The following is a 25,004-nucleotide window of genomic DNA, read 5'->3' as shown; positions in this document are numbered from 1 at the left end:
TTGAATTTTTGCAACTTCAGAAAACAATTGGAAGTCTTTAGCCCCATTCACACATGCAACCAGGTAAATTACAGGAAAATCATTGGGTTGTCTTCACTGGTAAATGTTCCACATGTGCTGTTCACACATACCATCAGGATGGAATTGTATAGGTAATGATACAACTCATTACAGGAAATTGCAAGAGCAAAATTTACCAGTATTTTCAGAAAGGTTGTGTGTGTGCAGTACATTTTCTGGAATAGGCTGTATATTTGCTAATGGGAAAATCTTGATTTAAAGGAATATTCCAGGTAAAGCAAGTTTAGCTCAATCAACAGCATTTGTGGCATAATGTTGATTACATAATAAGCAATGACTCGTCCCTACTTTTCTCTACAAAAAAGCAAAAATGGAGGTTCCAGTGAGGCACTGACAATAGAAGTGAATGGGGCCAATTTTTTAAGGGTTTAAAGGCAGAAATGTGAAGCTTATAATTTTAAAAAAGCACTAACAATAATTCTTCTGTTAAAACTTGTGTATTATTTGAGCTGTAAAATGGTTTAAATCGTCTTTTACAACAGTTTTAGGGTTTACAGCATAACATCGTCATGGCAGCAAAGTTGTAAAATTGGCTATAATTTAGCACAAAATTTTTTATTGAGCAATTTTCTAACACTAAAATCATGTCAACATGAATAATGTTTAATTCTTGAGGCTATGAGTATTTTAACGTTTACTGACTGGCCCCATTCACTTCCATTGTAAGAGCCTCACTATAACCGCAATGTATGCTTTTTTTATTTTTTAAGAAAAGAAGGGACAAGTTGAAATTAAATTGTGTGCCAATCAACACTATGCACAAATGCTGTCAGTTGAGCTTAACTTGTATTGAACCCTGAATATTCCCTTAAAGTATGTGTTAAATGATTCTGATTTACTGTCTTCAGTTTACTTAATTTACTATTAAATTAGTATTAAATATAAAATATTCATATTTCTCTGTGTATTATTGTACTGATTTTACAAACATTCACCCTGCATGACAAACGTTATATGGCCCCTAGATAGAGCTATAGTCTACGGATTGATTCATGTAATGCTCTCTCGCTCTCTCTCTCTCTCTCTCTCCGCTTCCACTTTCTCTGTCTTAATGGTTTTGGCAGAGATAATGTGAGAATTAAAGATAATCTGTGTTTATGCCCATGAGACAATTGCATTGTATTCCTGTTTATTATTCTCTGTGCCACAACATGCATACATTGGAGTCTAACTCAATTACACAAGATATTATTATTCTACACATACATACTGTTCAAGTTCCACACACAAAAATAACTTTCAAGATCAAAACATGATGTTGACTTCCCATTTTATTTAATGGATTTTTAAACATCAGTACCCATAATCCTTCATTATATTACATTGTGATCATATCCTTTGATGGGAATTCATGTTCGAGAAGTTGATCTTGTCCAAATGTGTGTAGTGTCTCTTTAAAAGGCAGAGCCATGTGGCTACACCTCCACTCCCTTTCTTGTTCCATAGATGATCTCACTGTGGCATCCCTTAGACAAATGATGTGAGTCTCCATGTGGCATCTCTCTCTCTCGCTCTCTCTCTCTCTCCACACCCCCCCTCCAAACCAAGTCTCTATCTCCCACTCCACAGCTCTTTTCTTCAACAGTGGTACTGCAGCTGAGGAAACTTGATAGCACTCTGTCTCCCTCTCTTCTCCTCTTTTCTTTCTCTTTCTCATCTTTTTCTGTCTATCTCTCTCATTCTCCAGCAGCGATGTAGTCCTCTCAAACTTTGGCAGATCTTTGGCGATGAAGCCTTGATAGACATCCATGACTGCTGGACCTCAATGGATTAATTCCTTGCTTCTATTTGAGGTCTTCATGTCTTTTCAGAGTCACCTCTCTCTTTGATTCTTTCATCTTGTGTTTCCTTTGTATTTGGACCATGGCCATGAAGGAGACCGTACTCCCTATCAGTGAGGTTACCAGTCCGTACCCGGAGGTCGTGGAACTCAATGTTGGCGGCCAGGTGTACGTCACCAAACGTTCCACCTTGATCAGTGTACCTGACACCACCCTCTACACCATGTTCACCCGCCACACCCCACAGGAACTTCCCCGCGACAACCGAGGACGCTTCTTCATCGACCGCGATGGTTTCTTGTTCCGATACGTGCTGGACTTCCTTAGAGACCGCCAGCTAGTGCTACCAGAACACTTTCCAGAGCGGGAACGTCTACAGCGGGAAGCCGAACACTTCCAGTTGGGGGAGCTGCTTAGAATTCTCGGCCCACGTGTCGCCAAACAAGGATCACTTAACGATGAGGGCTGCCAAAGTGATATCGAGGAAAGTTCCCAGAGTAGCGAGTTGGTGACTCGAATGGGAAACAGCGCCACCAACTACGCGATTTCCTCTTTCGCCCTAGAAAAGAGGTCAGGGTTTATTACCATTGGTTATCGGGGATCATATACGATGGTTAGGGATAACCAAACCGACACAAAGTTCCGTCGTGTGGCGCGGATCATGGTGTGTGGTCGTATCGCTCTGGCGAAAGAGGTGTTCGGGGACACGTTGAATGAAAGTCGAGATCCGGACCGTCCGCCGGAGAAATACACCTCACGCTTCTACCTAAAGTTTACCTACCTGGAGCAAGCATTTGACAGGTTGAGCGAAGCTGGGTTCCAGATGGTGGCCTGCAACTCGACTGGAACGGCCGCATTTGTTAACCAGTACAGAGATGACAAGATCTGGAGTAGCTACACAGAGTACATCTTCTTCAGTAAGTAGCTCTTGCATTTCCTTCTCTGCTTATTAATTTCCCTGTAGTTCCCAGCCTTTTCCCCAAGGGATTAGTTTCACGAACAGTGTTAAAATTCACACAGTTTTTTGTCATGATTTTTATTTTTTGAAGAAAATGTCCTTTACATTTTGTCAATATTTCATATTCATTGTTTTTAGTAACTTTTACTCTGACTAAAATTGCATATAATTTTAGTCAACAAAAATAACATTTTAGTTGACAATAATGTGCAATATGACAAAAACATGGATCAAACTGTTCAGACCAAGCTTTAACCAAATATTCAAACATTTTGAAAAATATTATAAACTACTTACAATTATGTAAATGTGGATCAAACATATTAAAAATGAATTCCTCACATTTAGACAGTTTAGGCGAGAGTTCGTCCGATAGTGGATTTTGTCAATAACGATAACTAAGGTGGTGGAAAAGGCAATAAAGATAAATCAGCTGATAGTTTTTAAAATTGTTTTATTTGATAAATGGTAAAAGCATTTCTTAGTCTTTTCTTACAGTGATGGGCACAGACGAAGGGGCTGCAAGAATACAAAATGGGTCAAATCCCAGATCTCAATCATAATATATAAAAATAATACATTTGAAACAAGCCCAAAATAAACCGGGGACTCTTATTTTTAAATGTATGTGCTTTCAGCTTACAAAAGGGAAACAAAACATGCACGCTTACAATCGTTTACACTGTATTACAATAGAATCACTATAAAGTAAGCATTGTCATTTGTCTGAGGAGTAATAATTGTAGATCATCAGCGATCACTTGTCCATAAAACAGTCCATAAACAGGGGTGGTGGCAGAGTTTTGGCTCCATTACAATGTTCTACATGTAAATATTCACCAAATTAAGCATCTTTGTAACCTATATATTTACCAGATGAAGGGATTTCACCTCAGAGGAACACAGAAAAATTAAGAAAAAATTAAATACTGGCAACTATCAGCATCAATTTTCAAAAAGCATATAGTGGCAGGATTTTTCCATAAGAACGATATATGTTGACCTCTAGTTTAGGATATCGCATTACGCGTAGCACATTTTTAAGGAAACTGCATATTCAACATACACTACGTAAAATACGCATTCTGACTAGAGCGTAACTTAGTTCAAGTTCACCTGTTCACTGGTTTCATTATCAGTGTGTAATATTACATTTCTGTTGTGGATATAGCTGATTAATATCACACATATTGGATGTGTTTGAGTAAATTAATTGATTTATTATTTAAGGTGAAATATATTACATACTTGATTATTTGATCAGTTCTTTCTAGATTTAAAAAAATCTATTTTTTTGCATAATTTTCGTCAACAGTAAGTTCAGTTACACTAGTTTGATTATCGTCATTATGCATGTTTTCCTTTTTGTCTTTGTTATCGTTGACAAAATGAAGAAACGCTTCATCAACAAAAAATTGTCAGTAATATCATTGACGAGTTAGCACTGTTCACGACACTATGTACTTCATTAGAACGTACACATTTTTAAAGCAATAAATTGTGTAATTGTTTTTCTTTCTCGTGCAAAATTGCAGAGACAACTATAAGTATGCCATTGGTGGGTTGATATTTCCCAAAAAGTGTAAAAACTTGCTCTGATGCTCTTTCAAAACATTGATCTGGTCAAGCATCCCAACCAGCCCGGAAACGTAATTTATTATTCTTTACATTTCAGTAATGAATGTAATTTTTCCCACAGCTAGGAAAGACTCCCTGTCTTGTTAGTACAGATTTGTTGATAACAGCTACAAGTCATATTCATTTTACCTAAAATTAAGTATGCTTGGCGACCCCTAAGAGTAATCTTGAGACCCCTAGATCTACCCCCTCTCTCTCTCTCTCTCTGTCTTTCAGTTTTTATTCTCTTCAGCTGTTCTTCTCTAATCCCATGTCGCTCTGGTGCTGTCATTCAATTGAAGTTCCAAGAGGTCCGGTTCTCTATATTTCCTTCCCAGCAAAGGTCCAGATAATAACTTACATGGTGTCAGTAGTAAGTATAGCAATAAAATGACATAAGAAATGCTAATTTATTAAAACATTTATTAAAAATGTCTAAGTTGGCAGCAATTATACTTTGTATAAGAAGAAAATATCATAAAGTAAAAAAAAATTAAAGGTTCAGACCAGTCTGACCATCTGGCACCAACCATCATCCATGTGATTATCTATTCAGCCAATCATGTGGCAGCAGTGCAGTGCATAAAATCATGCAGATATGGGTCAGGAGCTTCAGAATGTGGAAAAAATGTGATCTCAGTGATTTGGAGCGTGGCAAGATTGTTGGTTTCCATACAGGCTGTTTTGAGTGTTTTTGTATCTGCTGATCTCCTGGGATTTTCACACACAACAGTCTCTAGAATTTTCTCAGAATGGTGCCAAAAACAAAACAAAAAACATCCAGTGGCAGTTCTGCAGATTGAAAAGCCTTGTTGATCTACGGTAAGTCTACTGTTACTCAGATAATCTCTTTGTACAATTGTGGTGAGAAGAATAGCATCTCGGTATGCTATTCAGAGAATGGCGGTTGGCGCTATTTTGGCGGCGAGGGGAACCTAACAATATTAGACAGTTGGTTTTAATCATGTGGGTGATCGATTTATATATATATATATATATACTTAAAGAAAAAAAAAGTCATAAAGTCAAAACAGTCTCTTCAAAACTGGGTAAGGATTAGGATATTGGGGCACCAGAGACAAAGCCAATAGTGGGGTTTGGGGGATCTTCTACCAAAATATAATATTTCAATGAGTACATCAATTGAGTGCACTCTGATATGAATATTAAAAGATAAAATCAACTATTCATTTTGAAGCTGATTGACAACAGTCCAGTATTTGTGTTTGAAAATTTTTACCAAGGGGTATTGTAGGACTTACAAGGAAAGATACTCTATAGTGGTTCAGGTGTACCCTGGAGAGAACAGTTTGAAAACATAAAAGTCTGAATTTAGCTAAAGTTAAGTAGGCTTATAAATGGTCAGACTAGGACAATTGAACAAGGACAATTGCATCTATGTGAACTTCTGCAGTTAATCCAGGATGACTTCATTTACATTTATGCATTTGGCAGACACTTCTATCCAAAGCGACTTATAGTGCACTTGTTACAGGGAAAATCCCCCCAGAGCAACCTGGATTTAAGTGCCTTGCTCAAGGACACAATGGTGGTGGCTGTGGGGATCGAACCAGCAACCTTCTGATTACCAGTTATGTGCTTTAGCCCACTACGCCACCACCACTAGTGACTTCAAAGTAATTAATCACTCGTTTAAACACTGACCCATAACACTTACTTAGTTTAGTAATTTTAAACCGTGACTTTCACTATACATAAGTAATATTGGCATTATATTCATGATGTTAGTCAGAGGGGAACTGGCCCCCACAGTGAGTCTGGTTTCTCCCAAGGTTATTTTTCTCCAGTAATCTACATCTTATGGAGTTTTGTGTCCCAGCTTGCTCACTGGGTTTAAAAATACAATTATTATTGAATTACTTATTTTACAAACTACACAATGATGACTCATAGACATCATAGACATTACAGTTTTATCTTCTGTTAATGCTGATCTTCTGTAAAGCTGCTTTGAAACGATGTGTGTTGTGAAAGGTGCTATACAAATAAAAATGACTTGACTATGAGATAATGGAAATGTTCAGAGAAGTCCACTATGATACTAGTAATATCACATTTTTGGATGTTGTTTCTTGTCATCTATGCCAGAGATGATGACATCTTTGATGAATGTTAAAGAAATATATCTGTTTGTGAAAGGCTCAAAACATGCTAATTTTAGTTAAAGTTTAAAGGTGCTATGGAAGCACCTTGTCCTGTTACAAACCTGGTTTAGCTGAAAGGTCAGATTCATTTCAGACACATGAAGTTCAATTCACTTTGCTGTGTGTTTTACCGAAAGATGCTTGTATCCATATTACTGCTCAGTGTATTTCCCATTATGGTCTACTACCGATGCCATGATGTCTCACGGTCCTGATGGAACCAACACACGCACACACACACACACACAGTCCTCTTCAATATGTTCAGACTTTGATGCTGTAATTCACTGCAGTACATGTAAATGCGTGTCATAAGTGGGACAGTGTGTGCCTCAGGCCTGACATACTGAATAGTATACTACACACCAGAATGACTCACACCAGTTCTTTCCAATCATAAAGAAGCCTTGATATCAATGCTTCCTCATTAACCATCAAAAAAGATTGACTATTCATAGTTATCAGTTCAAACCTGCCCCAATGCAACTTGACACAATATATAGCTTTTTTGAATTATAACCTTAGTTTCCGCACACTGCCCAGTGCAGTGACTGCGAGTTAAGGTGTCAGCCATAATTCATTGCAGTGTGCAGTCTCTGACTGAGCTGATGTGAATGTGGTCATCCAAACTGCAAGTTTGATTTCATTGATTTGTGATTGACAGGAAGCCATGTCTTACAAACTGTTTGAAACATTTCAGCATGTTTCAGTGGGTTTGCGTGTGCCTGTGTGTTTAAGCTGAGATAAGGTATAGCTGCGTGGACCAGTAGAGAATTGTGGAAACATGCTAATAATAAAAGAAGGGCTGTCTAGGACATGGGTTCTCAACGGTTACCATTCCCTCAGGAGGCATTCAAAGGATGCAAGAGGGTGCTGAGAGCAAATTAGTAGAGAGGGGGGCGTTAGGTTACAAATGGGGGGCATTTATCAGTCATAATAATCAAATCTATCGTCAAGTTCCTCTTTGCATTAAAACGTTTATCTAGACTTGGAGTGTATCAGATGGTTCTCAATTATACGGGTTGGTAAGCATTTGTACCGCAGTTCATCTGATTTTGAAGTCTAGCGTCACATATGAAATATCTGCTTTAGCAGCATCAAATACACAGACGGAGGCACAACCTCGGCTAATGCAACTATATGGCTCTGTAGATGGATACGGCTCAATGTACAGAACTGCATGAGCGCAAAGCTCTTCAAGCTCGAGCTCTTAAACTTCAGCTCATTAAATTTGTCATAGGCTACATTAGGGGGCGGCTGGGATAAGGGAATGAAGTAGGGGGGCGTTAATCAGAAAAATGTTGAGAACCACTGGTCTAGGAGGAAAAAAATCTCACTTTGGTAGACTTAAGCAAGGTAATGGAACTTCAAGAGCTAATCCAACTGCTGCATGTCGCAGATAATGAGGCTGTGTGTGCGTGTGTGTGTGTGTGTGGGGGGGGTAGTTACATCCCTGTCTCTGCATATCAGCCCTCCCAGCTTGATATGCAGAGACAGGGATGTAACAACCATAGACTAATATTCCAAAATAGTGGTCAAGCAAGATTGTTTCATAACAAAATCTTGAATATTTGCTTTGTTTGTTTGAGCATCTCAACCAGCCTAACATAGCAACAGTGGTTTAAGCAATTTCTTGTGTGTGGGCCAGGGACTACTTTTTTTAATGACTAATGTCAGACAGAGGAAGTATTCGGGAATCCTGTTTGAAAATGGTCATTATTTTTAAATTCATTTCTGTGATGCAGAAATTGTGACACTTCACCTTTACAAGCAATATTGAGAAAACAAATGACAGAGAAAAAAAAATAAAAAATAACAAGTTACCAGTAATAAATAGTAAGAATAACTTTTTTTAAAGTGATACCAAAATGTCCTTCCTTTCAAAAATATAAATTCAGGTCATGTCATGTTTTCATTCATGTTACAAATTTAATTTATGTGCAAAATCAGTATATTGCAGTATATAGGAATAAAGAACCTTTTCCATCCCATGTGTTTAAGAGAACAAAATTGTCATATCTGGGAAAAATGGCACAAAATAGAAATGAAAATGGATGTTGAAGCCACTGTTGCTCTTATCAAATATCAAAACTACTGAAGAACTACACCAGAGGTTGTCAACTGGTTTTGCTTTGGGACCCAGATTTTACATTGGACATCAAGTGGCGAGCCAGCACAGAATAAAAGGGATTTAATGTAGCCTGGGACTCATTTTCTTTTATCTTAAATAGTTTTATTCATGGTTTTCAAGAATAATATCAAGTGCCATTATTTTTGTTGTTGATGTCAATCAGACCAATCGAGTTTTCTCTCCCCCTCTTAAAAGTTGATGCACCTTCTTATTTATATGAGCCTATTATAATCATTTTTCATTCAAACAGAACACATATTACACAGGAGGAAAACTTTGTCATAATCTGTCCAAAAGTCTTGGTGGTCCAGATTTATTGCCCTTTTTAAACTTGCCCTTACACTTACAGTGCAATGCCATATAAGCACAGGTAAGACCATAGATGGCTTCTCATTACTGTAGTTAAGTCATTCTAGGTAGTCTTTCTTAAACCTTGTGCAACCTTCAGGACACGTTTGTCTTTTTCACATTTTGTTCGATAATTTTGGCTGTGTTAATGCCAGTGGCACAAATTTTGCCAAAGGTGTGTATTTTTGGGGGAATTTTGATATTTCAACCTCAGTTCCTGTTATACATCTATAAAATACACTGTGTACACTAAATAGTTACAGGACAAAAATGTCCAAACTGAAACCCATTAAAACTGCAATATTTGATCTCAGCGCCATTAAAGCAGAAAATCCTGAATTCTATGATATTATGAATTCATTCCGGAGCCCTGGCTTCAAACTTTTAATGTTTAATATTTTCCACCAGATGGTGGTAATTTTTCTCATGTTAGTCTGTGGAGCAAATGCAAGCTGAACAAATGAAGCCAACTGAATAAATGATGCAGCTTAAATTGTGTGGGTGTGTTGGTATGGTTGTCAGAGTGTGTGTTGTATGTGTATACATATTTGTGTGTGTGTGTGTGTGTGTGTGTGTGTGTGTGTGTGTGTGTGTGTGTGTGTGTATCACTTTGTGGGGACCAAATGTCCCCATATGGATAGTAAAACCCAAAATTTGTGACCTTGTAGCGACATTTTGTCAGTCCCCATGAGGAAAACAGCTTATAAATCATACAAAATTATGTGTTTTGAAAATGTAAAAAGCAGAAAGTTTTCTGTGAGGGTTAGGTTTAGGGGTAGGATTAGGTTTAGGGGATAGAATATAAAGTTTGTACAGTAAAAAAACCATTATGTCTATGGAAAGTCCCCATAAAACATGGAAAGTCAACATGTCATTTATTGGGTTAAAACCCTGAAAATTATGGAATGATATTAATCTCATTATTATTAATGAATGCACACACAATTATTCATGTACTAGATACATTTTGTGTATGTATTTTACTAACCACAAACAAATGCCATTTGATTTGAATCTGTGGAATTCGGGATTGAATGATTGTGCAGCGATTTGTACAAATACAGACATGTTTGCAAATAAACATGGTCTGTTCTACATTAATAAATCAAAAATTGATAACGAACAAGCCAGTGCTATTCATTAACGTGAACACGATTCGTAAATGGGTGTCACTATACAATGAAACAAATGCTTTTCAACCGGTGTCTGTAGAATTAAGAATTACATAAATGTGCAGCAATTTGTACAAATAAAGTCATGTTTGTGAGTATAAATGTTCTGCTTTGTATTAAAGTGTGACAATTTCCGCGTGCAAAAAGGAATCCGTGCATTTGTGGATCAGGCGACACGCGTGCATTTATTGATTCCTTGTTCGAGTCGATCCTGTTCGGTTCATTTGGATTTTGAGACTTGTTTTCAGCACTTTCAGCATTGAGGATCCACACGCAACTGAAAGGCAAGGCAGGCAGCTACCACTAGATGGCAGTCGCAGAGAATTACCGAGTTGGCCTGCCCTGGTTTGAGAACAGATGATAATGGACATTTTGGCATTCTCCCGAAGAACCTTTAAAACATGGATAATACCATTTTAAACCAACAAGCTGGTTGGGTAAGTAACACTAATCTTTTTTTCTTTTTTTTCTTTTATTGCATACTGAAAAGAAGAAAAAAAAAAGTAACTTCCTAAAGACTAGCAAGTTAAAAACAATGTACATTTGATATATTTGACATATTAATTACATTTTATAAATATTCATTTGATGAGATATTAACAAAAACATGTTGGCATGAGCAAAAATATCATGCTGTAAAATCATTATGAACGAATTCTCCTAAAAGTGGGCTCACTTGAACAAGGCATCTGGCTGTTTTGGGGGCAAACCCCGCACATCATTCACTGACACTTGTGGATCGATTACTCACAGTCAACACATGTACTCTCTACCTTCCATGTGTAGATCCCACACACTACCTTTTGACATTTGTCACAAGTGTCCTTAGTTTTGTTTTTCTTGCAGTTTCTCCACGTACAGAAAACATCAGACGAGCCACGCCAACATTCTGTCCTCCCTGATCAGCTCGCACTCTAATCAATAATATAACATACATAATGAAGAGCCAACATGTTTTTGTTAATATCTCATCAAATGAATATTTATAAAATGTAATTAATATGTCAAATATATCAAATGTACATTGTTTTTAACTTGCTAGTCTTTAGGAAGTTACTTTTTTTTTCTTCTTTTCAGTATGCAATAAAAGAAAAAAAAGAAAAAAGATTAGTGTTACTTACCCAACCAGCTTGTTGGTTTAAAATGGTATTATCCATATAGCGGCAGCCAGTAACCGCTAAGAGGCTGAGTAGAGGGAATAAAAGTTGACGCGTTTCCACTGCAGATCCAGATGGTTTATTGTAACATTGAAACAAACATGATGGATGTTGACAGTAAAGTAAGCAAAAGGCAATGAAGTGAAATTAAGCTAAATGAAATGAAAACGGTCAACAGAAAGTGAGCGTCCCAGCAACTCACCCCCTTCCTACAAACTAACCACAAGCAAACTAACAGGTAATATGCACCTACAACAAGTGACGTAACAAACTGAAAGTAAAAATTTCAAAATAAAAGACATCAACCCAAACCTGGCACCTACACTCCAGCCCCTGATTATTACACCCCAAAACTGTAATAATCAAAACAATTACAACACAATCATGCAAATTATACATCACTGCATAATTATTTGCATACATAGAAATCGCTAAATCTTATTTCATAAATAATGTATACACAAATGTGTGTAAATGTCCAATTCTTCAATGTGCGAACAGTGTCCGTAATCAACTGAAGTAAACATGTCAATCAAACAGTCTTTAGTCAAAGTCTTCGGTAAGTCATTTGAGAGCTCTCATAAGTCAGTCAGTCAATTAGTCAGTCAATTAGTCAGTCGGTCATAGAATAGTTAGAAGTCCTCCGTTTCAAGAAGAAGGCAAACTTTAGTAATGGGTCTGGTCAAGCAGGAACTCTTGGTCTTGATTCTTACTTGACGTGTCAATCCCCTTTTATCCTGTGTGATCTGAATAATCTTGCCCATAATCCATGAGCTCCTTGGGGCAGTATCATCCACTACAAGCACAATATCTCCCACTTGAAAATTGCATTTCTTTACCAGCCACTTCTGGCGTTCTTGTAGTTGAAGTAGGTACTCCCCGATCCATCTCTTCCAAAATAGATCCGCCATATATTGGATCTGTCGCCAACGTCGTCGTGAATATAGATCATCCTTTTTAAACAGTCCAGGTGGTAAAGACGGCTGTGTTTTCAAGAGGAGAAGATGGTTAGGAGTTAGGGCTTCCAAATCATTAACATCCAGAGATGCTCTGGATATTGGACGATTATTAAGGATTGATTCAACTTCACAAAGGAGTGTGTAAAGACACTCCTCGTCTAAACTTTGTCCTCTAAGGATAGAATTTAAAATCTTCCTTACTGATCTTATAATCCGTTCCCAAATTCCGCCAAAGTGTGAACCAGCCGGGGGATTGAAGTTCCACTTAATTCCTTTTTGAAGCAGAAATGAATTGATCTGATTATGATTCCAGTTTTTTATAGCCTCCTGCAGTTCACGTTGGGCACCAACAAAGTTTGTGCCATTGTCTGAACGAATCTCGACAACTTGTCCTCGACGTGCAGTAAATCTTCTTAATGCATGGATGAAAGAGTCTGTATCAAGTGAATTTGCTATTTCAAGGTGAACAGCTCTTACAGTCAAACATGTGAATATCACTCCATAACGTTTTACAACGCTCCTTCCCCGTTTTACTTCAAAGGGACCGAAGCAGTCCACTCCAACATGCGTAAATGGTGGTTTGTCAGGTGTGACTCTATCTTGTGGCAAATCTGCCATCTGCTGATGACCCGGGATTCCATGAAGACGTCTGCAGACCACACACTTGGACAAAATTCTTCTTATAGCTGTGCTAGCACCAGGGATCCAATATCTCTGTCGCAAATTAGCCAAAATATAATTCCGTCCACAATGTCCAATGTCATGATGAATTTGCCGCAGAATTAAATCTGAAATATGTAGATCCTTGGCCAGTATTACCGGATGCTTAACTTCTTCAGGCATCATAGCCTTGTCCAGACGCCCTCCAACTCTGATGACATCGGAGTGAAGCACAGGGTTAAGTCTATATAGTTCACTATTCCGTTTTACCAATCCATCTTTCCGCAGACTAGCCAGTTCTTCAGAATATCTCTTCCTTTGGCAAAGACGGATAATCTCCAATTCAGCTCTTTCCAGCTCATCTGAAGACAACAATTTAGCAGGCACATTGGATCTGAATTTTCGTATCTCTTTCTTAACAACAGTCTCTCGTTGCAACTTGTCCATATCAGAGTAAGCAGTCATCAACCTTTTCCTTTCCTTGCTGAGATCAATTAGGATATTCCTGAATCGAAGGATCCAAGCTACACCTTTTTTCAATCGCATCCATGAAGAGTAGTAATTAAAGTATGGCATAAACTCATACTCTTGTTGAACTTGCACAGCATTCACCAGAACACTCTTTTTCACTTCTGGGTCACAAGACGACATCTCACCTAAATCAGAAGGATCCATGGGCCACAACTCTTGTGGTTGAACAAGAAATGGAGGACCAGAAATCCATATCTGGTTCTTTAAGAATGAATCAACCTGTAGACCTCTGGATGCTAGGTCAGCTGGATTGTTTGAAGAATTCACATACCTCCATTGTCTGATTTCAGAAACACTTCGAATTTCAGCAACTCGGTTGGCTACAAAGCATTTGAATCTAGAAGTCTCATTTTGGATGTACTTGAGGACAGAGGTGCTGTCGGTCCAAAATACAGAATCCTGAAATTTCATCTTCAGCTCTCTCTTCCATAACTTGTCCATGCGACCAGCAAGTGTGGCAGCAGTGAGCTCCAGACGAGGGATAGTGATAGGTTTTAAAGGTGTCACTCTTGCCTTACTCATTAAAAGAAAGGAATGGGCACGTAGTTGATCAATATGAAGTAGTAAATACGACACCATGCCATAACCCTGCTCACTGGCGTCCGAAAAGTGATGCAATTGGGCAGATATAGCTTCTCCAAAGTTTTCAGGCTTTAAACACCTACGGACCTTGAATTTCTCCAATTCATGAAGTTTCTCCAACCAACTCGTCCATCGCTGAATGTACACTGTTGGAATAGTGCTGTCCCATCCAATTTTTTCTCGACACAGATCTTGAAGTATAATTTTGGCACGTAGAATCACAGGAGACAGAAAGCCAAGCGGGTCATAGATGGAACTAATGATAGAAAGAATTCCTCTTCGAGTAAGAGGTCTATCCTTGATGGTCACCTTGAATTTGAAGACATCAGACCCAGCACACCACTGCACACCCAATGCTCTTCCCAAAGGTAGCATATCATGTTCCAAATCCAAGTTCTTAACTTTCTTATCTCTGTCTTCCTCAGGGATGGCATTTAACACAGTGCGGCTGTTACTTATCCATTTGGTTAATCGGAATCCACATTTAGTGCACATTTCTGTGAGCTTCTGATACAATAGAACAGCTTCTGAATCTGTAGGCACAGATACAAGACAGTCATCTACATAGAAGTTATTAAGGACAATGTCCACGGTCTTGGCATCATACAGATCCTTATGGTCCTCTGCACATTTTCTCAATGCATAGCTAGAGCAACTTGGAGATAACGTAGCTCCAAACAAATGCACAACCATTCTGTATTCTTCCAGATTCACATCAATGTTTCCTCCAGGCCACCAAAGAAACCTCAAGAGATCACAATCATAAGGATTTACCTTAACCTGATGAAACATCAATTCTATGTCAGCCATCATGGCAACATACTCCATTCTGAATCGCACAAGAACACTCACCAGCGGACTTGTTAAATCTGGACCTTGCAAAAGATGCTCATTCAATGATGTTCCTTGATATGATGCTCCGCAATCAAATACCACTCTTATCTTTTGCTTTTTAGGATGATACACACCATGGTGAGGTATGTACCATAAACGTCCATCAAGTCGTTCCAGTTCAGCTGTGGGAACCTTTTCAGCATGGCCTTTGGCGATGACACTCTCCATAAAGGTAGTATAGTCAGCATGAAAGGAAGCATTTCTTTGAAGTCTTCTTTGAAGATTCAGAGCACGTTGTTCCACGATTGCTCTATTCCTTGGCATAACTACCCTTTTGTTTTTAAGTGGAAGACCAATAGAATAATGCCCATTGGTCAGTCTTGCTGACTGTGAAACAAAATCCATGAATTGATGATCTTCCTTTGACAATCCTTGCAGTTCCTCTTCGACACATTCAGGAAAGTCACTCTTAAACTGTTGCTCCAATAACTCATCCAGTTTCATAACTGTGATCCTATTAACAGTCATGTGAGAATGTTCCTTAACAGCATACTCTTTCTGTCGCTTGATTGGTCCATTAACTGCCCATCCAAACATGGTCTTAATGGCGTATGGGCCACTGTCTTGACAGCGAATAATCTGCCATGGCTCCAAAGCCTCTGGCATATTAGCACCAATCAACAACTCCACATCAGCATCAATTGAAGGCAAACATAGATGACTTAAATGAGGCCAACAAGCAAGATCGCTTTTGTGTGGCGATGTTGGTTTTACTTACAGGCATGGTCTTCTGAGTGTATACCTCTGGTAAAGCACAGTAATGCTCTTGATTCAATCCTGACACTTCAAGATCCTTCAGAACATAACAGCAAATGGATTTGTCCTGACTCATGGTTCTCATTAGAATGTTAACTTTCTTTACCGAGAGATTGAGCTTGGACATCAAACTCTCTGTGCAGAAAGATGCAGAGCTTCCAGAGTCCAGAAAAGCATAGGTGGTCACAACTTTGCTTCCTTTCTTTGATTTCACACATACAGGAACGATAGACAATGCACAATTCTCTTTACCAGCCCCAGTAAGGGCACTAGACTGCAGCGAGACCAAAGCACTTCCCACTGTTGACTTGGACTCATCTTTATACTGAATGTCCTTATTCTCTGATGGAAAAATATGAAGACGACTTGGGTGTTTGAGTTGACATATCATACATATGCTTCTCTCTTTACAATCACGGCTGAAATGTCCTGTACATAAGCAACCGAAACAAATCCCCTTTTTCTTCAGAAAATTCATCTTTTCTGCATGAGATCTTTCAACAAGCCTTTTACAGAAGTCCAATGCATGTGCTCCTTCACAGAAGAGACAGGTTTTTTTCACAGCCTTCCCACTACAATCCTTTGCACCAGTTGCAGTGACTGTGGTGGCAAAACTACTTCTAGGTTTAAAATGAGGCAATTTGGTATTCAGGTTTCTACCTCCACTAGGCAGAACATCTTGAATGCTTCCAAATACCGGATCTGTGACTATTTTCACCTGTCTTTCTATGAAGTCCACAATATCAGAAAAGCAAGCTGGATGGTTACGTCTTTCCTGTAAATCATATGCTACAATCCTCCATCTTTCTTTGAGCTTATAAGGAAGTTTTGCAAGAACAATTTGCATATTAGAGGCAAGATTTAACTCATTCATGTAACAAATATTCTGCATAGCATTGCAGCAACTCCTAAGAAATAAGCTGTAGTCTTGTAGAGCCTTAGCATCCTCAGATCTTATAATTTGCCATGAGAGTGCTCTTTTCATGTAAGCTGAGGCTATCCTTACCTCATTACCGAAATGCTCCTTAAGCAAGGCCTTAGCATTTATATACCCTTGCGAAGGAATCATCAATTGACAGCTTCGAACAAGCTCCTTAGGTTGCCCTCTAGTGTACTGCTCCAAGAAATGCAAGCAATCTGCATGGCTACTTGCTTTCTTTTCAACCACCTCTTCGAATGTTCGTATAAAGTTGTGATAACGCAATGGATCTCCATCAAAGAATGGGACCTCCCTTGGTGGAAGTGAAGATAAGTTGTGTTGCTGAACTAATAGGGCAACAATTTCATTTTGCTTGTCAATAAGCTTAATGATATTTCCTCCTTCCAAACCATCCTGTAAACTCGATCTATGTGCACCCTGCAGTCCAGGACCATGTCCACCATCATGACTGATGCTGGGTAACGTAGAATGTGTCAACCTTGTGTTAGAATTTACAATCTGTTGTTGACCTGACGGAGTTGGAAAACGCATTGGATTATCTGGTGCGGCTTGAGCCCGTGTATAAGATACAGGTGGCTGTAGTGGCATTGAATGTGAACTTGAAGGTAAAAATGGTTCCACATTAGGGTTAAGAGAACTGGTTCCAGTATTTCTCACCCAAAATGCACTGGCATCAGAAGAATTCATACAATCACTTTGTTCTGATCTCACGTTGCTATACACTTTCATCTTGGCCATGGATACAGCAATTTTAGTGTCCAGTTCCAGTTGTTCTTTTCTCCTCCTCAAATCCTCCTCTTTCTTCTCCAATATATGTTTCCGTGATAACATTTTCTGATGTGCCAACAAGGCTTCCATTTCGACCTTAACCTTAAGATGAGCAGATACAATGGAAGATCGACTGGTTCGAGATCCATGAGTTGTTGTCGTAGAGACACTATCAGTTGGCTGTATTTGATTCTGCACATCCCCTTCATCCATATCATAGTTCTGATATTTACTTGGAATATTCATATTATGAGACGATGAAACTGGTTCAGCTGAAGATGGAATATTAGAATCACAACTCAGTTGAGGTTCAGCTAAATTATCCATTGCTCTTGAATCATGAATGGCAGAAAGTGATGGGCAAAGATTTGCATAACGCAGAGTAGAATTTGATTCTGTTATTTGAGCATTTTGCCTCAGATTCTTAGCTTCATTCAACCATCGTTCAACATCTTCCACAAATCCATCATTGTGCTTAGAAACTGTATCAAACCACTCGTTTTGTTTGTTTTGTTCATCAGGAGGAAGAAAGGGAAGCACTTCTTTGTGCAACACAAAAGCATCATCTTTCAAACATTTCAAAGATCCCACCATTGAAGACACTTGCAAAGCATTTTCCTCACATTCCATTAGATCTTTCATTGATAAAATCAAGCTCTTCATTTGATTCACCTTAGCCTTGCGATCCTTTTGCAATGCCTCAATTTTAAGCACCAAGGCTTTTGCTGTAAGCTTGGGCTCTCTTTTGCTACTCACAGCAGCGTGCGCAGCCTCATCTGCATCCATTTCTCACACAACGCAATCCTAGTAATCCAAACAGCACCGTATTCAACGCCCAGATCAAGCCAACAATTTCATGAATGGGCGCAGCACACTTTATTCCACAACCGCATTCCATCCAATAAGCGGCACACAAACACTGCACGGCCGGCGACAACAGCGTCTTCTCATCCAATATAAAATATGCTGCAGCCAAACATAACAAAACCGCTCACATACCTCTTCTGCCGTCAGGATACAGAAGCGCGATCTCAATTCAGTGTGCGCGTCAGCATTTCACATGCGTTGTGCGAAGAAATCCTTTCCAATCCACGATGCAAAATCCAACAGTAGCCCGTTTCTGTTGACTAAATATAGCGGCAGCCAGTAACCGCTAAGAGGCTGAGTAGAGGGAATAAAAGTTGACGCGTTTCCACTGCAGATCCAGATGGTTTATTGTAACATTGAAACAAACATGATGGATGTTGACAGTAAAGTAAGCAAAAGGCAATGAAGTGAAATTAAGCTAAATGAAATGAAAACGGTCAACAGAAAGTGAGCGTCCCAGCAACTCACCCCCTTCCTACAAACTAACCACACGCAAACTAACAGGTAATATGCACATACAACAAGTGACGTAACACACTGAAAGTAAAAATTTCAAAATAAAAGACATCAACCCAAACCTGGCACCTACAATCCATGTTTTAAAGGTTCTTCGGGAGAATGCCAAAATGTCCATTATCACCTGTTCTCAAACCAGGGCAGGCCAACTCGGTAATTCTCTGCGACTGCCATCTAGTGGTAGCTGCCTGCCTTGCCTTTCAGTTGCGTGTGGATCCTCAATGCTGAAAGTGCTGAAAACAAGTCTCAAAATCCAAATGAACCGAACAGGATCGACTCGAACAAGGAATCAATAAATGCACGCGTGTCGCCTGATCCACAAATGCACGGATTCCTTTTTGCACGCGGAAATTATCACACTTTAATACAAAGCAGAACATTTATACTCACAAACATGACTTTATTTGTACAAATTGCTGCACATTTATGTAATTCTTAATTCTACAGACACCGGTTGAAAAGCATTTGTTTCATTGTATAGTGACACCCATTTACGAATCGTGTTCACGTTAATGAATAGCACTGGCTTGTTCGTTAGTTGTGTGTGTGTATGTGTGGGTGGAATGCTGTAAACTGCGAAAAGGAAGTCTCAAAATCCAAATGAACCGAACACGATCGATTCGAACAAGATGTCAATAAATGCACGTGTGTCTTCTGATCCACAAATGCACGGATTCATTTTTGCATGAGCAATTTTTTATTTATTAATGTAGAACAGACCATGTTTATTTGCAAACATGTCTGTATTTGTACAAATCGCTGCACAATCATTCAATCCCGAATTCCACAGATTCAAATCAAATGGCATTTGTTTGTGGTTAGTAAAATACATACACAAAATGTATCTAGTACATGAATAATTGTGTGTGCATTCATTAATAATAATGAGATTAATATCATTCCATAGAAAATGAATACATATTTGGTAGTTATGATCAGGGCTGATGTTGGTTAAAAAAATAAATAATTGAAAGTGGAAAATAACATTAATATATAACATTATTGTGGCTGTTTTTTGATCCAGACATTTTTGTCCTCTAAGGACCTCTGTGTAACTTTTTTAAATTTATGCACACGGTATTTGTATTTTTTTTTTTTATCACTTTTTCTCCCCAATTTGATATGCCCAATTCCCACTTGTGGCACGGTTATGTCTCAATCCGTGTGGCAGAGGACGAGTCTCAGTTGTCTCCGCATCTTATCGCGTGGCTCGCTGTGCATGAGACCGCAGAGACTCGCAGCATGTGGAGGTTCATGCTACTCTCCGCGATCCACGCACAACTTACCACACACCACATTGAACGCAAGAACCACTAATCGTGACCACGAGGAGGTTACCCCATGTCACTCTACCCTCCTTAGCAACCTGGCCAATTTGGTTGCTTAGGAGACCTGACTGGAGTCACTCAGCACACCCTGGATTCAAACTCACAACTCTAGAGGTGGTAGTCAACATCAATAATTGCTGAGCTGCTAGCTCAGTGTTTCTTAAACTTATAATTAATTAAAATATTTGTTATGAAAATAAATCTTAGCCTAAACATTTAGTAGCTTTAACTACAACTATACACATTTGCAATAAAAAATGAAGTAAATTACATTCTACCTATTAGATTATGTAATATGAAACTTTACATTTTTTGTCAAAATATCAGTTACTGTTACTACTGTAAAATCATGATACATTTTGTAATGATGTGTAATTTGAAAACCCCTATATTTTGGCACATAGCAGTGTTGCTCATTTCCTCAGTGCTGTTTAGCATGTCAGGGCTGTATACTGTTGTCTACTGTTTTCTTCCATAGTGCTCTAAACTACAACATTGTCATTAGAATTAAAATGGGTCACATCAGTTTTGTAGTCTGTGCCACCAAATTGCCAATGCCCCTCGATACAGAGCAGAGACAGTAAATTCCATAGGAATATATTTGTTAAATGTGTTTCCATAATTGTTTTGCATGTCTTATCCAAAAAATACAAATCACAATCCACCCTAAGCGAGTGTACATTTTAAGTTTATTCTGGAGCATTTATCTGTATCTTCGTATTTCCATCCAGCGTTTTTTAATACAATATCCACAAATTTGCATTAAAATTTGTGGAAGGAAACGCTTTCCGAAGTTCTGAACTCCTAGTGGCCATAGTTGGAACTACAGTCATGCACAGAACAGCACTGCACAAGGCATGAGCAAACATTATGAATGAAACATTTGAATGGAAGTGACATGAAAGGCACAGTTAGTCTGATTTTCAGAACAGTAGTAATTACTTTAAAATATGCTTAACCCCACCCAGACCATAAACCTAACCCTTAAGGGGGTTGCGCACCGGACACTTTAGGCAGAATACACACAGCATCCTAAAACTGAAACCATTGTATGCTATGAATGTATGCCAGCTTTGACTTCGGATGTTGCTCACAATTCTGCTGTGCCATTCACAGTTTTTCATTAAATTACATTATTTACCCAATTTTGTTTCGAGGGACATAGATTACTGACTTAAAACTCAGCAAGATGATTGTGTATAGGCAAGTTTGTGGTTTGACAGCTTGAACAAATCCTATTCAAGGCTCTATATAGAGAAACTCCATAACAAACATTGCCCTTTCTAATCTTTCAGTTTGCACAGTTGCTCTGTTTTTTCCACATACACGATACACAAGATACAGCTCTACAGATGGATTAATCTCATTGTGAATTCAGAACATTAACATTCTTCACAATGTCTGACAGTTGCATATTTATTACAACTCTAATGTCGCTCATAAAACAGCCAAAAAATGGATTTATCCGACAGCCCACCAACGCAGCAATGAATATAATGATGTAACTTCAATACAAGAATCGTATTGTGCTGCAAATTACGAAATAATTTGTCTCTATAATACAAGTGGGACACATAGGTTTTTGTACATGATATTTCTTAATTGCCTCTCTATAGTGTTCTGAAGATCTGTAGTTATATAGAATATAATACATACACAATATACTTGAATTTAGCTCGACCATATTTATCGTGCTCTGCTGGTGCATTACGATTCTGAGAAAGTATAGGCTACTTCTAGCTAGGGCCGGGTATTGAGTTCGATGCATTTTAGGCACCGACTGAATTGCCTCTAAACAATCGAGTATCGAAAAATTTCTTGTCGTTCGGTAAAAATTTCGATACCTAAGGGGTTAATCTCGTCAATGTCAGTGCTAAGCATGTAGCATGCTAGATGTGCCCAAATCTAAAAGTGCCGGTGATTGGCTGTGTGTTGGTATCAAGGAAAAACACTAGTTTACGCCGGTTACTCCCAGAGACGCGGCTCACACGTGAGGCTGTAGTGTGTATGCGTCTCAACCCCCATAGATGTGAAAGATGTGGAAAAGATCAAAAGTGTGGCTACATTTCACCAGACTCAATGCCAACAGCACGCAATGCAAAACTTGCGACAAGATAATTGCTGCCAAGACCGGCAACACGACAAATCTGATGAAGCACTTGACTTCATCAGAATAAACTTAAAAGTTGCTCCGTCTTTGACTGCAAGAAGGCCGAGCTGGTGCATTCATCCTCTAAGCGTCCTGCCACAGAGCTTCCTTCAACGAGTCCTCCTCCAAAACTACTTATGAATGCAGCAGTGCTATGACTGGGATACCGACAGGTAAGGTTAACGTTTAGCAAACAAACCAACAAACAATATCGGCTAACTTGTAGTGGTACATGCTTGTGGGTATGTTAATTAACGTTTCTGTGCGTGGTGACATAGTCCTAAAAACCGAGACCTACGTAACGTAAGATGTTGTTTGGATGTATGGCTATAGATAGATAGCAATACTCACATTAAACTAGTTATCTTGTTAAACCATACTTATCCTTAGGTTTGGCTGAATTAACAGTTTAGCTTTGATGAGTCTTTGAGTCTGTAAAAAAAGTCAACAAACTGAAAAAATATATGAGGTAATGTGTAATGTTTGTAATCTTGTTAAAATGGATTTCATAAAATTGGTAACAGAAAAAGTATTGTTTAGGAACCGGTATCAAAGTCAACGTATCGGTATCGATATATAAATTTTTTGAACCATACCCAGCCTTACTTATAGCTAACAATTGTGTAGTGTATTACTGATTTGGCTCAATATTGTTTGCTCTACTGTAGCTTTTTGTGATTTTTGTTCTCACTTCAGGTTTGTGCTGATAACATGAATATATTCGACAGACCGTATATGTTTAAAGAATGAAACATGACTGCCACTACTGATAATCTCTCTTCTGCACTGCCTAATGCCATGTGATGCCACATGTTGTTGTTTTTTGGTCATGCATACTCAAAGGTGATTCAATCTCATATCTGTTTTGTGTTAGAAGTAAATCCATTTGCCATCATATTTTTGAATTTCAGCTGCTTTTCAGTGAGCAGAAAACAATCGAGTGCACAGAGTTTAAAAATAGCATTAACCAGTAGGCTATTAACTCAATAATGGTAGTCTAGTTATTTATAATGTATACTGTAGATATGTGTGAAATTGTGGTAATTTGCATCACAACATTTTTAAAATATTCTATACCCTACCTTTTAAAACCAGAGGTACGGCATCATAGCGAGTTATTACTGCATATGTTGGTAAGTTGCTGGAGAAATCTATTGTCTGGTTGCTTAACATGTGACAGCAGAGTTGTAATAAATATGCAACTGTCAAACATTTGGAAGAATGTTACTGTTCTGAATTAAATATGAGATTAATCCATTCGTAGACCTGTATTGTGTTGAACTCTTTTTCTGATGGGTTTGATTGGGCCAGGACAGATGACAGTGCAGGTTGACCAATCGCGTTTCAGACCCACCCACATGTCCGGAAAAATATTCAAGCTGTATATTCATATTATATCCATTTTTTCTTGCTTTTTTAACAAAGCGAATACAAAATAACAACCCTGTTTTTAGTTTTTTTTGTATGTTGTTGTCTATTTCTTTTGAAAGGAAAAAAATTAATTCAAAGCATAATTGATTTACATGTTTTCTTTTTTTTATTATTTCAAAACACGCAACGTACCAAACTGGAATGATGTTTGATAATTTTTCAATATGAATTTTCTGGCACTGAGGGTATGTCCCTCTCTCTCTGTCTCTCTCTCCCTCTTTTTCAATTCATGACCACACCCCTCATGTCCAGTAAGTTTGTGATACAGAAACAGGAGCAAGGGAGCTCAAACACATGGCGAGAGAAGGTGAGAAAGAGTGTGTGTACATGTTGAGGGTGAGGAGGTGAAACGGGTACCGGCGGGCCCTTCTCTTGCAGGGCTGTTGACAGGCTTGTCGTTCAAGCTTAGTGTGATGTGTTTCAGCCCCACAGGAATCTACACACCGCTGCCCCCTTATCTAATCTCTTAACACCCTGTCTACACCAGATGTGAGCGATGTTGTCACGTCACAATGCCTTGAGGCAGTCTACACAGGACGTGTCAAAGTGAACGTTCTAAACAGTTTATTTGTCTTGTTGGCAAAAGTTGCGCTAGCATCTGCAGCACAGAATACAACAGAAAATCCGTTTACTGTCAGCGCCACAAGACGCAACGTGACAGAGGCATCCAGTGTAGACCGCATCATTGATTATAATGGAAACTATTTGCTTTTTTCCTATTGTGCCGTGTTATTTGCGTATGGTTTAGACAGGGAGTAAGACTCGGAGGAAGATTCCGGACATGCCTCAGCATGCCAGAGGGTCTTACAGTTGGATAGTTGCAAGTTAGAGGACCTCCCGACTGTTATACAAGAGACTGACACTTGTCATCCAAGGAGAGTCACACGCACTTATTAGTGGCGTTTGTTAAGGCAAGCATCACTATTACTATCACACATAAATCATGCTGCTTGTTGAGGAGAGGCATTCCATTACTTTTCTTAACAATCACACTTGTGAATTTCCCCTGCCGGTTAATAAAACAGGTAAAAAAATTGAAGGACAGACCCGAGCCAAGGTTTAGAAACTGAGAACTGGGTGTAGTTCAGAACTGATTCCATTCTTTAAAAAAAAAACAGAACTATTATTTTCATGACTTTTGATTTCGTTATTTATTTTTATGTCAAGCTGCGAGCACGCATGCAACAATCCGTTTTGATGGATGAAGAAGTGC

The 25,004-nt window shown here is 38.6% G+C and overlaps 1 protein-coding gene across 1 annotated transcript in view; it reads left to right on the top strand.

Annotated features, from left to right (window-relative positions):
• Positions 1-1,944: 1,944 nt before the first annotated feature.
• LOC127617237 (BTB/POZ domain-containing protein KCTD8-like) overlaps positions 1,945-25,004 on the top strand; it is a 65,722-nt gene continuing 42,662 nt past the window's right edge. Inside the window, exon 1 of the mRNA XM_052089177.1 lies at positions 1,945-2,779. Coding sequence (XP_051945137.1) covers positions 1,945-2,779 — 835 coding nt within the window. The remainder of the gene's footprint in view (positions 2,780-25,004) is intronic.

Source organism: Xyrauchen texanus, chromosome 23 (genome assembly GCF_025860055.1).
Source record: "Xyrauchen texanus isolate HMW12.3.18 chromosome 23, RBS_HiC_50CHRs, whole genome shotgun sequence".
In the NCBI taxonomy this organism is placed as follows: domain Eukaryota; kingdom Metazoa; phylum Chordata; class Actinopteri; order Cypriniformes; family Catostomidae; genus Xyrauchen; species Xyrauchen texanus.
The sequence above is the reverse complement of the archived record's forward strand: the minus strand, read 5'-3'. Positions and strand labels throughout refer to the sequence as shown.